The 14,388-nt window shown below is 36.4% G+C and overlaps 1 protein-coding gene across 18 annotated transcripts in view; it reads left to right on the top strand.

The window, feature by feature from the left end:
• Positions 1–14,388, top strand: part of METTL4 (methyltransferase 4, N6-adenosine) — a 527,313-nt gene that overhangs the window by 410,558 nt on the left and 102,367 nt on the right. For 12 of the 18 annotated variants that reach the window (XR_013831370.1, XR_013831371.1, XR_013831372.1 and 9 more), the window contains exons 10-11: positions 6,539–6,652; positions 8,053–8,110. Coding sequence is in view for 2 of the 18 variants with exons in the window: in XM_079943109.1 (XP_079799235.1) it covers positions 6,539–6,613 (75 nt within the window). In the remaining 16 variants the exon portion in view is untranslated. Of the gene's footprint in view, positions 1–6,538; positions 6,653–7,389; positions 7,561–8,052; positions 10,748–10,770; positions 10,815–14,388 lie in introns of those variants that run through there. The other 6 variants (XR_013831381.1, XR_013831382.1, XR_013831383.1 and 3 more) reach the window with 4 other exon arrangements.

The raw sequence follows: 14,388 nt of genomic DNA, 5'->3' as shown, positions 1-14,388 counted from the left end.
ACTTCTCCTAACAACTTTCATATTACTGCTCTTGACCCTGGCTTAGACTCTTGCAAGTACAAGTGGCCTCACGTTCCCTCTCTGATCTGCTTTCTATTCCTTTCTATTCCTTACTATTCCTGGAACACGGAAAGGCAGGAAGGTTTCCACCTCCAGGATTTTGTACACACTCTTTCCTTTGCTTGTAGCTGTCTCCCCCCTCACCTCCCCTGGCCACCCTATTGCTCCCTTACTTAGTTAGGTTTCTGTTCAAATGTTAATGAGAAGTGAGGCTTTCCCTACTTTCTTTTCAAAATTATAACATCTTTTTCATCCTCAGACTCTATTTCTGTGCCTGTATGATTTTACTTAACACTTAGCACCATCTGGCATATTACATATTTTACAAATGTATTGCTTTATCATTTGTTTCCCCCTCCAGAATATAAGCTCCATGAGTGCAGAAATTTTTGTCTGTGTGGTTCACTACTGTATCTCCATTGCCTGGAGTAGTATTGGCACACTGTAGGCACTCAATATGTTTATGTTTAAGTAATGAAATTATCCCTTTCTCTAGGCGATAACTAACTAATCTGATAAGTGAGTTCTTGCTAGTAGGTGCCAGTGATAACATACTAAGATTTTAGTCTAAGAGATAGGCCTTAATATGCCTAAGTATTCAATTTAAGCATGAGCTCTTTGAAGTCAATATTTTAACAAAAATCAATGATTTTAATAGTGCGTATTTCAGTAGTTGTGAGAAAATGTACCTTGCCTTAGACTTTCATATCTGATAGCATTCTTTCAGTTGTAACAGAAACCCAACTCAAATAATACAAAAAGTATTAGCTCACTTAATGGGATGTCTGGGTATAGGGTATTGATCAGGCTTCCCATAATCTTGGCTTCATTTCTGTTTCCTGGAAGTCTTTTTTCTCAATTCTCCTCCATGCGTTCCTCCTCAGGCTGGTAAAATGTCTGTAGACATCATGGCTTCCCATCTATGCATAGCAGTGGTCAGGAAGAGAGAGCAGAGGTTGTTTTAGAAAATGTCTTGAAGGGTCAGAATTTTCCTAGCAGATCCCTTTAAGCCACTCCTCAGGTACCACTTGTTCAATGTGAGTCACATCCCCATTCCTGACTAGATTATTGGCAAGAGGTCTGGGATTACCTGTAGCTACTAAACCCACTCAAGAGCTGGGGGAGAGGACGCTTCTCCAGGCATGTGGGGTTTCTGGGGAAAGGGGAAGGCTGAAGAGCTACAGGTGACTGGGTCTATGAGGAAGGAGGAAGTGGGAAGGCAACCAAGGTCGGCTGTTTCTTTATTTCCTATGGGCCAGTGATTTCTATTCAATCAGTTTTAGGAACAAGTTTATCATTGTTAAGTTAATAGCTATAAAGTGTTTTCTTCTTTAGATTCTAAATGCACCTAAATTGCTGCTGCTTATGTAGGCAAAGAATTTAACTCTTTTTCTCCTAAATGAACTCAATGTCACTTAGAGGGGGAAAAAACCCTTTATTTTTATCTTCTCAGATGCTTTGAATTATGTAGCTAGTGCTATATGAAAGGTGAAATGAATTCATTAGTTCCTCAAATTGTACTCGCATTGTCATATACACTGTTGATATATTTTAGTTTTATTATAATGATAAATATACTTATTAAGGCTACAGGGACTTCCCTGGTGGCTCAGTGGTTAAGAATCCACTTGCAATACAGGGGACACGGGTTCAATCCCTGGTCTGGAAGATCACACATGCCGCGGAGCAACTAAGCCCATGCGCCACAACTACTGAGCCTGCGCTCTAGAGCCTGGGAGCCACAACTATTTGTATTTATACAAATAGTTGTATTATGTATTTATAAATCAGATACATCCCATGGGCATTCAGCATTACTCGATTATATATGCACATAAGTTTGACAAAATGTTTTCTTCTTGGTTTCACACAGAAAGTCCTAGAAAACTGGTCTGTGGGGAAAGACTTCTTCCTGACCACGTTGTCTGTAGCTAAATCTGTGACAAGACCATTACCACACCAGGCAGTTGGGTCATTAGGACTAATTGTGAGGCACCCAGACTGTAGGAGGGCAGAAGGCTGTCACAATAGAGCAGAAGTGCATTCCCCAGGCTCTCTCTGGAAGAGGGATTTGCATACCCCATGAATCCTACCTTCAGTTTATTGGTGAGCTAGCCTCTTCTGTGCTATTTAGATTTCACTACAAAGACCCAAGCCTTTACAGAAGGGAAGCAGGGATTAGCGATCTTCAGTACAGTAGAAAATTCCTTTGCTGGATTTCTCTCTGTAAAATCCAAGAATGAGGCTTTTGCCTTTTTTTCTTTCTTTTTTAAATTCAGCTCTGAAATATTAGATAGACCAGAGCTGATGAATAAGGTTCTGCCATTCAACAAACGAAGAGTAACTTCCAGTCTGAGACTCATTCTTGAGGTGAGCCCCGTCAACCTAAACTTGGGCTTATTATCTGAGAAAAGAGATAGAAAGACCTGCTGTCTAAACAGAGTGCTCCTAAAATCCTGTCTTTACATTAAAAGGATTTTCTTTTTTTATTTTTATTTTTTTTGATTTTTTTTGATTTTTTTTTTGATTTTCTTTTTTTAGCAAATAGTCTTGAGAAAATAGACTTCATTTGCCCAATTAAGGACCAGCCATTGTGTCTCCTAAGAATTCTCACTGAGGGCGTTTGGAAAATTCATGAGCAATTGTTAAAGTTAAATATTTGAAGGAGATCATCTTCTGTATCTTGTGGTGTAGGGGGCTGTTCACATAGCCTATGCAGTAGGCCTTCAGTAATGTTTTGTTGAAAGAAGTGACTGACTTGGTTATGATAAATAGATATAATGCATGAGGGATGAGATAATAGCATCATTCCAATAATTCAAATCGATTGATGCAAAAAGTGAATTTACTGTTACTCTTCAGGAGAACTTTGGCCTGTGGTACCACTGGATTGTGTAAGTATCAGGAAATCATCTTCTGAGTGAATGGAGGATCTTTGTAGAACAAATGGAGGGAAAATCCTTGCCTGATTAGGCCATGGATTATCTTCCCAAGGGATGGCCAAACACTACCTGTTCTGTTCTGCGAAGGCAAATTAAAAAGGGTGTATATACTTCATAGATGGATAAATTGATGGCATAATAATATTTTACAGTTTGTCAATTCCTGAGTCTGCCAATACTTTCAATCCCATGTTTTGGCTAGAACATGTTTTGAATTTCTTAATTGCAAAGAGACTGACATTTTAGGATATTTAGAGACAGAAACAGTTAAAAGAGTTTTGCATGGTACTGATGAACCTAGAGTCCGGGCAGGAATAAAGACGCAGACGCAGAGAACGGACTTGAGGACACGGTGGGGATGGGGAAGCTGGGACGAAGTGAGAGAGTAGCACTGACATATATACACTACCAATAGCATGGTGAGATCAGCTCGATCCTTTGTGATGACCTAGAGGGGTGGGATAGGGAGGGTGGGATGGAGGCTCAAGAGGGAGGGGATATGGGGATATATGTATACATATAGCTGATTCACTTTGTTGTACAGCAGAAACTAACACAACATTGTAAAGCAATTATACTCCAATAAAGATATAAATAATAATAATAATAAAAAGAGTTTTGCAAAACTTATAGTTCCTGTTAAGTGTAATATCCTTTCCACTCCCATTGTAGTTATTATCTCTAAAGCTTCTAGCCTTCCTTATGCCTGATATGGGCTCCAGAGCTGGCATTGCTTTTTTCATGGATTAAAAGGCAAATAGAAGGGTTTTGTTCATACCCTTGAGCCAAACCTCTGTGAAGACTGTTGAGATACTTTTAAGACAAAGGATGGGGGATATTCCCCAAGGGAAGGCTGTGTATCAATAAGGAAATCTACTTATATCTTTCATTTACCTTATTTGGAACACAAAAAGAAGCCACTTCCAAATATATTTATATGGACTGTGTCTCAAAAGACCAAGCCAGTAGGATTCCTGAATAAAAGGTAATTAAGTAGGTGATATGTATGTGATTCTGAATTTTTCCCAATTTAAACATTGACCTTGGCCTACCTTGCTTAAGCATAGTGATAAAAATCTATGAGTTTCAATTTGTTCCTCTGATAAGAAAAAAGGCAAATAAAGTAACAAAAGGCAATAAAATTAGTAGGAAAAAGATAGGGGATAAGAAAAATTCTAATTAATGAAATTAAACATGACATGAAATTGCTAGAGGGAGAATATAATTAAATAAACCAAATATAGAAAAAAGTCAGACAGGTGAGTACTAGGATATAGTGCTGTGAGGCAGAGATTATATTCCTTTAGGTCACTGTTGTATCCTTGATAGTTCAATAGAGATTGATGAATGTAAACAATGGCATTAGTAAATAAAATCCAAATGGGCTAAAAGGGAAATATTAAATGTAGTGTCTTTATGTAAATATAGCTCAGCCTCTTTTTTATTATTACCCTCCAAACCCAACCAAGGAGCCTTTTTAGACTTTTTTTTCTATTTGTCCTCACTCCCCTTGAAGTCATAAAACCACAGATATACTATATTCTGTTCATGTACTGTGACCCTTTGCAGGGCCACAAACTACTGTAATAGCTAGGATATTTTTGCCTCCCAAACCAATTTTTGCCCCATTGGGGGAGATAATGATTCTGTTAAAAATGCATGCTTTATGGAAAGCAGCATTTTAGAGTGAATATGGCTTGAAAGCCACATAAGGCCTGAATCTGTTTCTGAGCATATGGGGAGGTTACTCGACCTCTCTGAATCCCAGGATAATAATATCTACCTTTTACGTTTATTGTCAATGTAAGTTTATTTTAAGTTTATTGTCACTGACTGGCATATGTATTGACATTTCATAAATCATAGTCTCTTACACACTGTGGTGTTTTCAAGGAAGTGGTGAAAATGTTTAGCAGATATGCCAACCAGTAGTCTTCTCTGAAGGATGGATGGTACTCCCCTGAGAAGACCCTTAAAGCGTACATTTTAATAACCACGAGCTGAAGAGCAAGACCCAAACCTTTGCCTTCCTGCCTTTTGCCTTAAGCTCTGACCAGTCTAAACTGATGCACGATGTAGGTCCAGAGTGAAATATCTGCAAAACACCTTTCTTTAATGAATTCACTGAAGCCTAATATGTAGCTCAGATTAGAGCTGAGAGATTGTGCCTGAATCTGGTTGAAATGTTTCACTTACCACTGCACACAGCAAAGGCAGTCCTCGAGACACTTCTTTAGAATCCCTACCACTCCTTGAACCAAACTGGAAAACCATTACCTTATACAGTCCTTTCTAGTCTTCAGATTTAAGCATCGATTCATGGACAGTTCATGTGTTGCGTTGAATTTCTATTTGCTTTGATGTTCCTATACTTTAACGTGGTTGATACTTTTGAAAACAAATTAGAAATCAGCGTAGTTGACTTGCTTTATGAACACAGAAGTTAACCTATTGGACTTGCCTTTACCCAGTTGCTTGGTAAGTAGGAACTTCAGTTGGTAAACTTCACAACCCAGCAGCCAGTATAAATATTGAATCCAATAGTATAGGAGAGCTTGGGCTCTAAGTCAGGAAATATTTATTTCAATGATATTTTCTCTTTCTAATAAAAAATTAGAAATGTTCATGATTAATTTTTCTATTCTCACATAACTACAACAAATCATATGATGTGAAAAAGAGAAAATTGCAGGACAATGGAGTGGAATAGATATTGAAGTTGCAGCTGTTGGCAGGTGGGATAGACGTGTACCACTCTGATGCTATCTTACCACTCATTATTTTCCATTTCTCACTCTGCATTTTGTATAGATTTGTGTGGGAAAATACTATACAGTGAATACTATATAGGAAAGTACTTTTGTCATGATATATGGTAGAAAACAATCTTGATCACTAGTGATAAATTATGCCATGGTCTTCATTAAGGATCATGTAATAAGTTAGAGGTCGCACGAATGAGTTTTTCTTTCTTATTTCAAAGTACTATTCACTCCAAGGCTTCCATGGATCTTTTAGGAAATGAATTCTAATAATAGTTGACTGAGTTTCACAGGAGTGCCAAGTGGCAGTAAAAATTTTATGTAGGTATACAATTCCTTGAATGATTTGAAAAAACAAAAACATATCGTAGGTAATAGATACATGGCTAAATTCAGAGCATTCTGAATAATTAGTAATTCTGAATAATTAGTGGTGCATGAGGAATGACCTCGGATGCATAGATGTTACAGAGGTGAAGGGAGCTTGTTGTTGAAACATTTTTATTGGTATAAACAACAAATTGTCTCTTTCTTGTCCAAGGATGTACTAAGTATAAGCATGAACCAATGTATTACTTACTGTCTTTCTTGAAGCAAAACTTGTTTTTGGCAATTGACAATTTCTATCCAGTTTCCAATTTGTGAAACATAATTTCTTGAATTCTATAGCGTTTTTACCTTTCATGTTCAGAGTCTACGTGAATCCTTTAAGTTTGCTGAGGTCTTTATAATCTGAAAAGCACAAAAAAGGTTTATTTATTTTAACATCATCAGGATGAAGAATTAGCTCCATTGTTCCAAAATGGCCTGCTTCTGTTCACAAGAATCATAAGAAGACATGCCCCATGACTTCTAGGGAAAATGGACATTCCTCCTTTGACATCAAAGGTAGATAAACTGGCAAAAATAACCCCAATTCTGCTTTCTTTTTACTCATTCTCTCTTGAATAGAAAGTGTGTTTTTTTTAAGATGCTGATGCTCCTAGCTTCTTGCAAGCTAGGAGCTTTCTGTAAATCAAGTTGCCATGGGAGGGACAGTGTGAAAATTTAGCAATTTGATATTTGGGTAGACTGACCAGTAAAATAATCTAGAATCAGGATGGGCATCTAGACTTTTCTTCTGAGCTGTCTCTGCAGAAATGTTCAGAGCTTTATGTATACATTTTAAATTGTAGATTTTAAATAAAAGTGGTGAAAGAGAGGATCAAGATCTAGGTATTAATGATGCTATGGCTCTAAATAGACTGGCAGTAAGCTGAGACAGATGTTCTTGGGGTGGAAAAGGGAGCTGCTAATTACTGTTCATAAGCATATGGCATATGATCAGTTAGTAGAATACTTTTCCAATATTGCACGTGACATTGTAAATCCAGATTACTGAACAAGAATGGGGAATAGAGAAATGGATAGTTTTTTTGTTTTGTTTTGTTTAAAAGAGGAAGCTTTCCAAGAGAATATCTCAAAATTCAAGGAAAGTGTAAATTTCCACATAAGTGTGAACGGAGACATAAGTTCCATTTAGTGGATACATTAGGTTGATGACCTTATATGTGGAATGACTATAAAAGTGGGAAAAGAGATAACTTACCCCAGGTGTCCTTGCTTTTTTCACATGGGCACTGCAGGATATTCATTGCAAATTCTCCAGGCTAGAAACTGGGATCTCTTGAGGTAGAAAGTCCAGACATTGAAGGACACTTAAAACGATGAAGCCCTGGGAAATAGCCAGTATCCGACATGGAAATGAGTTGCTGTGACACTAGTTTGAGCACATGCCAAAATGAATACCTGCAGGAGACAAGCAGCTGCTGTCTGGTGAGCTGGGATGGCAGGACTCTGAGAGGGCAGAGGAAGCAACATATGGACGTAGTATAGCAGAACTCAAAACCAAATAAAACAAGGAAATAATGGCTTCGAACAGAAAAACAAAGTGTGTGCCCCTGGCACAAGCCAAGTAGCCTTTGGGGACTTCAGCTTCATCCAGAATAAAGAACCATGTTCTTTATAACCTCATCTACATGAAAACAAGCTGTTGATAAATTAGTGCACAATAATAGATCCATAGCAAGGAGAAATTATGAAGTTTGGTGACATCATCCTGTGTACCTTCTGACAGTCTTAGAGAAGTTCATTTCTGGAGTCTTTGATGAGACTCATGTCTACTGATCTAAAAAGTAAACTGGTAGCAAGTTGTATTTATTGTTAAACTAGTGCAGGAAACATGGATTAGAGCATCAGACTAGAAGTCACAAACTTGCATTCATTTTCTTGTTTCTATTACCTTGCAGGTAGGCTTTGGGCAACCACATTATCATGATCATCATCATCACCATCGTCATCGAGAACGTAGGTTTGTCAGTCTCTGCTTTAACACTTGAAACATATTATTTCATTTAATTTTTGCAAATCACTATGTGGTAGTTATCGGTATTATAATCTCCGTTTTATAAATGAGGAAATTGAGACTCAGATTGAATAACTGGTTCAACTTCACTTAACCACTAAGTAGCAGAGCCAGCATTTGATCATCTGACTTCAAAAGTCCATGGTCTTAATCACTATCCTGTACTGTCACATGCCCTCTCTGAGCTTCATTTTATTCATCTGTTAAATGGAAAGCTGATCTAGACAATCTCTGAACAGCTGCTTTCAACTCCAAATTCTAATTCTTAAATTTCTTCCAACTTCCCCACCACTACCCCACAATACCCCTTAGGATATCTCAAACCCTAAAAATGACCACCATCCTTCCTTCCCATCCCCGTTCTTTTTAAAAGGAGACATTTTAATTTTCTTGATATTCTTTTTCATGACAGATTACATAGGGCTCATTATAACTCATGTGACCACCTCCCCATCTCCAAGGAATTCACAATGAAATTAGGAGATATAAATAGTGTTAGGGCAGATCCTGGGAGCAAGTTGGGTTCCTTAGAGGCTGTGAAAGCTGATGTGCTAATCCAGCAAGTCCTCCAGGGGACCAGACCTGGGAGATGTGTGTCACCTACAGCTGCTTGATTTGCAGCCAGGATATTTGTAATGAAACTAAAATATTGAAAGAGCAGGTAACTCAGGTACAATGAGCTGAAGTCAAGGAAAGAATTATATGTTAAAGTAATACATTTAGACATCAGGAAAATATATTAAAAATCTAGAATAAGGTATCGGTTTTACAGTTTTACCAGTTTAGATTAGCTGCGTTCACAGCAGAAATCTCCTGAACAACAGTTTGACTTAATGGCATTTTTGCTGTGTAGACTTTACTTGGGGAGTCTGGACAGTGTCATTTGCACAGTTAATAAATGATTATGCTAAGAAATGATGGCTTGGGAAATCTCCTCTGTGCATTTCAAATTACCAACTGTCCTTAGAACATATGGTACTATGTAATTTCCTGATATTAGAATTGAAAAATACAGATGTGCCTGGGAAAAATGAACATAAATAATTGTAAAATAAGGTTTCTTAATTATTACACTAGACTCTAAATTGAAGATGGATTTCACCAGTGACTTTATAATGGTCTATACTAATCAGATAAGATTAGCTGGGAAGTGGTACCAGATACTCCAGTTTATAATCTGCAGTACTATCCGATAGAAACTTCTGTGGTGAAATAAATGTTCTCTATCCATTAGTCACATATGGCTATTGAGCACTTGATGTGTGATCAGTGTGACTAGGAACAGAATTTTACATTTATTTAATTTTAATTAATTTAAATTTAAGTAGCCACATTTAAGTAGCTTACTGGCTACTGTATTGTACGGTGCAGAGCTAGAAAGATGCTCACCATAAATGTCTTCAAGTTGAGACAGCAATTAGTTTTTTTATGGCAGAGATTACTCCGTGGATAATATAAATAACAATCCTTAAAACAAACGAAAAAGGAGCATAAGACCCTTTTGTGTCCACGACTTAATTGCCTCTTGCCAAAATAGTGAGTCTATTTATTCACCTTCAAGTTGGTCTTAGAGAAGTCCATCTGTTCTCTGGAAAAAGCATGTGGTTAAAATAGTTGGTTGACAGAACTTTTCATGTTTCCACTTCTTTTGTTATGTAGAACTTAGAACGTTTTTTTGGGAATTGTATTTATTTCAGACAGAGGTATAATAGTACTCTTGAAAATATTAGATACAGTCATCTCTTGGTACCTGAGGGAGATTTGTTCCAGGACCCCTGTGATACTAAAATGGGTGCTCAAGTCCTTTATGTAAAATGGTGTAGTATTTGCATATAAGCTACACACATCCTCCTGTATAATTTAAATCATCTCGAGATTACTTATAATACCTAATACAATGTAAGTGCTCTGTAAAGGGTTGTAAACATAAATGGTATGTAGATAGCTGCGTGTGCACGGCAAATTCAAGTTTTGCTTTTGGAAACTTTCTGGAATTTTTTTCCCAAATGTTTTCCATCTGAGGTTGGTCAAATCTGTGGATGCAGAACTCACAGATATGGAGGGCTGACTGTATTTAGGAAATCTAGCAAATGGCTAATATTTATTAAAGTTCTACCATTGTCTCAAGAACTGCAGTTTCCACAACCCTGTGAGGTAAGGTTCTCCCCATTTGACAGATGAGGAAGCCAAGGCCCAGAAAGAATAAGTAACTTGTCAAAGGTCACAGGGCTATTAGTGGCAAAAACCAGGATTCTGAACTCAGGCAGTCTGGCTTCTGTGGCCAGGGCCTCAAGCACTAGCCTGTGATGCTTTTCATTCCCATGTGGCTGACTGCCCTCTTCCACGTCTGTTCTTATACCTCACCCATCCCTGAGCTCTTCGGGTAGAGAATGGTGGAAATAAGCCTGAATATTCTAGTTCTTACGCTGACCATTCACAAGGTAGCTGACCTTGAAGAAGCCTATTTCTACCTTCTCTTATTTTTGTATATGGCAATTACGATATACTTGGGCCTATCCTGGATACCAAGAAGCCACTTAGGATGTGCTCAGGGCTGTTCTGTCTACAGTGCTGTGAGACAGGGGTATCATGTCTCCTTGAGGTGGATCTAGCTGATCTGTTAAGAGACACTGGGAGCAAAAGCTGCAGGGACCACAGGAATGATGACCAGGCTGAGACAATCTTGGCTATGCTGAGCATCCAGGTTTCAGAAGCCAGGAAAAGCACAGAACTATGGTTCTGCATAATGGCAACCTGCCCTTAGTGTCCGGGGAAGCTTCTGGAAAATTCCCACAAGAGTTTATGAGCACCAGCATCCTGAGACTGAAGATTATCCAATCAGCCATTTCACACACCGTGTTCTGGTGAGTTATCATCCACCTTTTCTCGTTCTAAACAAAGGAGAGTCATGTTCATAGAGGTCTGAGCCCACAGGCAGTATTAGTTGAATGGTAAGCTAGAAGATGTGTACTCCCCCTGTTATTTCTTAAAAACACTTGTATTTTTAAAAATAATATATTAAAGCAAGTCTAGTAAAAAATTAAAATTCCACATTTATTAGAATGCACAAATTAGAATAAGGGAAGTAAGGCAACATTTTAAAGAACATTTTAGTGTTATTAAATGGCTGGGATTCTAGAGGCATTGGGGGTTTGTTTCATAACACATGTATTCGTAGCGTTTGTGATATGTCTCTTATCATTTCACATCACTAATACATATAGACCAATAACCTTGGGATATTCAGGAACATTTTTATCATCTCATTGCTTTATTTATGTTACTGACTGTCCCACTAGACTGTGAACCTTGTGAAGGCAAGGGCTTCATCTTATTCATCGATGCTTTCCATGTTGTCTGTCACAGGGTTTGAATGAATGACTGAAAGGATAAAGGGCTGAGCAGAATAACACCAATATTTCTGATGTTTATAGGGATTTTAGGAAGGGAGATCTGAGGACTATGATACAAAGGTGATGTTCCAGGAAAATTATTTGGAACATTTGTAGAAGGGTATATATACATGGGGACCATTACACTATTTAAAGAGATGAAACTAATATCCCCCAGTGCCTCCTCTGCTTTCATTGATTTGATTAAACGACCAGGCTTTTGCATCCTGCAGCACTCTTTATAATGCCAAATGTGTCATAAATGTAAAAATTTGTGCATAACTGTTGTAATGATAATCTGTAGATCCTATTGGATAGTCTTTTGGATAGTAGACACTCTTGTTTCCTGCTCAAATCACAGCCTGATTTCTTCCTTTTAAATCCTTACACCTCATTTCTTTTCTTGTTCTACTGCAGTGTAGAAATGTCAGTAGCTATTGAAAACAAATGGTGATGGTATGCATTCTTCCAGGGTTCTGCATTATAATGGAAATGCTTCCAGTGTCTCCGTTTAAGATAATGTTTGCTGAGGGTTTGTTATGCTAAGGAAGTTTCTTTCTATTCTTAATTCATTAGATTTGTTTAGTATCATGAATTGCTATTGAATTTTATAGGGTGCATTTCTTGTATCTGTTGAGATTATAATTGACTTTCTAATCTGGAATTGACTATCGTGGTGATATTCATTAGTTGAATTTTTCATGTTAAACCAACTTTGCATTTCTAGACAAACTTAAGTTATTCATGCTTTATTGGATATTTTTTATACATTGTTTGTTTCAGTTTGCTAATAGTTATGGTATGTTTTGGCACATTAATTTATAAAAGTAAGCTTTGAAAATTCATATGTAAGAAAATTTTCTAGTTTTTTTTTTCTTTTTTATTGATTTCTAATTTAATTGTATTGTGATGGTGCCTATCACTAATTTGTTGAGGTTTGTTTTCTGGCCTGGCATTTGGTAAATTTTAATAAATAATTGTTGTGTGCTTAGAAAAGAATTGTAGTCTCAGGGACTTCCCTGGTGGTCCAGTGGGTAAGACACTGAGCTCCCAATGCAGGGGGCCCGGGGTTCGATCCCCGGTTAGGGAAATAGATCCCGCATGCATGCTGCAACTAAGAAGTCCGCATGCTGCAACTGAAGATCCCACATGCCTCAGATAAGACCCGGCACAGCCAAAATAAATTAAAAAGAAAAGAATTGTACTCTCTATTTGTTGGATGTAATGTACTATATGTTTCTTAGAGTAACGTTAGAGTAACACTGTCCCTTGCTTGTAACTGTCAGTTATAGTGTTCAACTGTTACAGATTTTACTGCTATTTTTTTGTCAGCCTAATCTAGCAATTCCTGAGACGTGTGTAACTATTTTCCATTATGACATTGGAATTTGTCTCTCTCTTGCAGAGCTTTCAATTTGGAATGATATAATTTGAGGTTTTGTTATTAAATGCATAAAGATTTAGAATTGTTTTAAAATTTTTTCTAATAAATTGAACTTTAAGCAGTTATTTTTCTTAGATCTAGTAATACTTTATATCAAAATCTATTTTATACAATATTTATAATGTGACACCAGGTTCTTTTGGTTTGAACCTGGTACATATATTTTCCATCCTTTTTTATATAAACTTTCTGTGTCTATATATATGTGTTTAACAGTGTCCTTTGTAAATGACCGATAGCTAGATTTTTAAAAAATGTGGTGAAACATCTTGTTTTTTAACAGAAAAGTTTATCTCTTTTATAATTACTTTAGATATATTTGGATCTTAAAGTACATCTTAGTTTTTACTTTCCGTTTTTTGACTTTTTTGGTTTCATGTTTTGCTTCCTTTCTTGTCTTCATTGGTTTGTTTTATTTGCTTTTTTAAAAAATGTGTTGCATTTTTGTTGATTTATTTTTCTCATAGGCTCTTCATTATTATACCCTACTGTTGTGGAAATTACACTCTCTATTTTTTTTTTAAATGACTATCCTAGATAGTTTCAAAGGCATATTTAAACAATGTCTGAAGTTGGTTAATATTTTTACCCACTACTTGAAATATATTGGACCTTAAGATGCTTTAACTCTAATTACAACTCCTCCAATAACTTAAAATCTATTTTTGGCTATTGCTTTTACCTACTCTATGTTTTAATGCCATATATTAGACATTATCATTATTACTATTTTAAAAACAATGTTTTATAGATTTACCAAGACCACTGCCCACTGTTTCTTATTTGCATCTCAAGCTCTATGATAGTTTTCTTTTTGAGAGAAGCAGAACTTTTAGAATTTTCTTTAGTGAAAGTCTGTAGTAAACTTTCAGTTTTTGTTTAGCTGAAAACAAAATTTTATTATTATACTTGAAATATAGCTTTGCTTGTTTAAAATTCTAGATTAATACTTTTTTCTAATATTAATACTTATTGAACAGAAGACATTCAATAATCTTCCATTGCTTCTGTTTTCTATTATAGCTTTCAGTTTAATTCACGTTTCTTTATATATCACACTTGCATTTAGTGTTCTACAGTTTCATCAAAAATACTGATGGCTAATTATATAAGTATAGATTATATATGTATTTGTTATTTAAGATAACTAGTGGGTTTTGAGGATCTGAAGTTTTGTGTCTTTTTATAATTCAGTAAAATTATTTGTTTTTATTCCTTTAATTATTGCCTTATTCTGATTTTTGTATCAGTATCTTTTTGGTTCTCTGATTAGACACATGTTAGACCTTCTTACTCCTTCCTAACCTCTTTTCTATTTTCTGTATTTTGTATCTTTGGGCTTCTTTCAGGATAACATCTTTGTATCTATCTTCTAGTTTACTAA

This window comes from Stenella coeruleoalba (genome assembly GCF_951394435.1).
Source record: "Stenella coeruleoalba genome assembly, chromosome: 14".
Taxonomy (NCBI): domain Eukaryota; kingdom Metazoa; phylum Chordata; class Mammalia; order Artiodactyla; family Delphinidae; genus Stenella; species Stenella coeruleoalba.
This window is presented reverse-complemented; position numbering and strand designations above follow the sequence as displayed.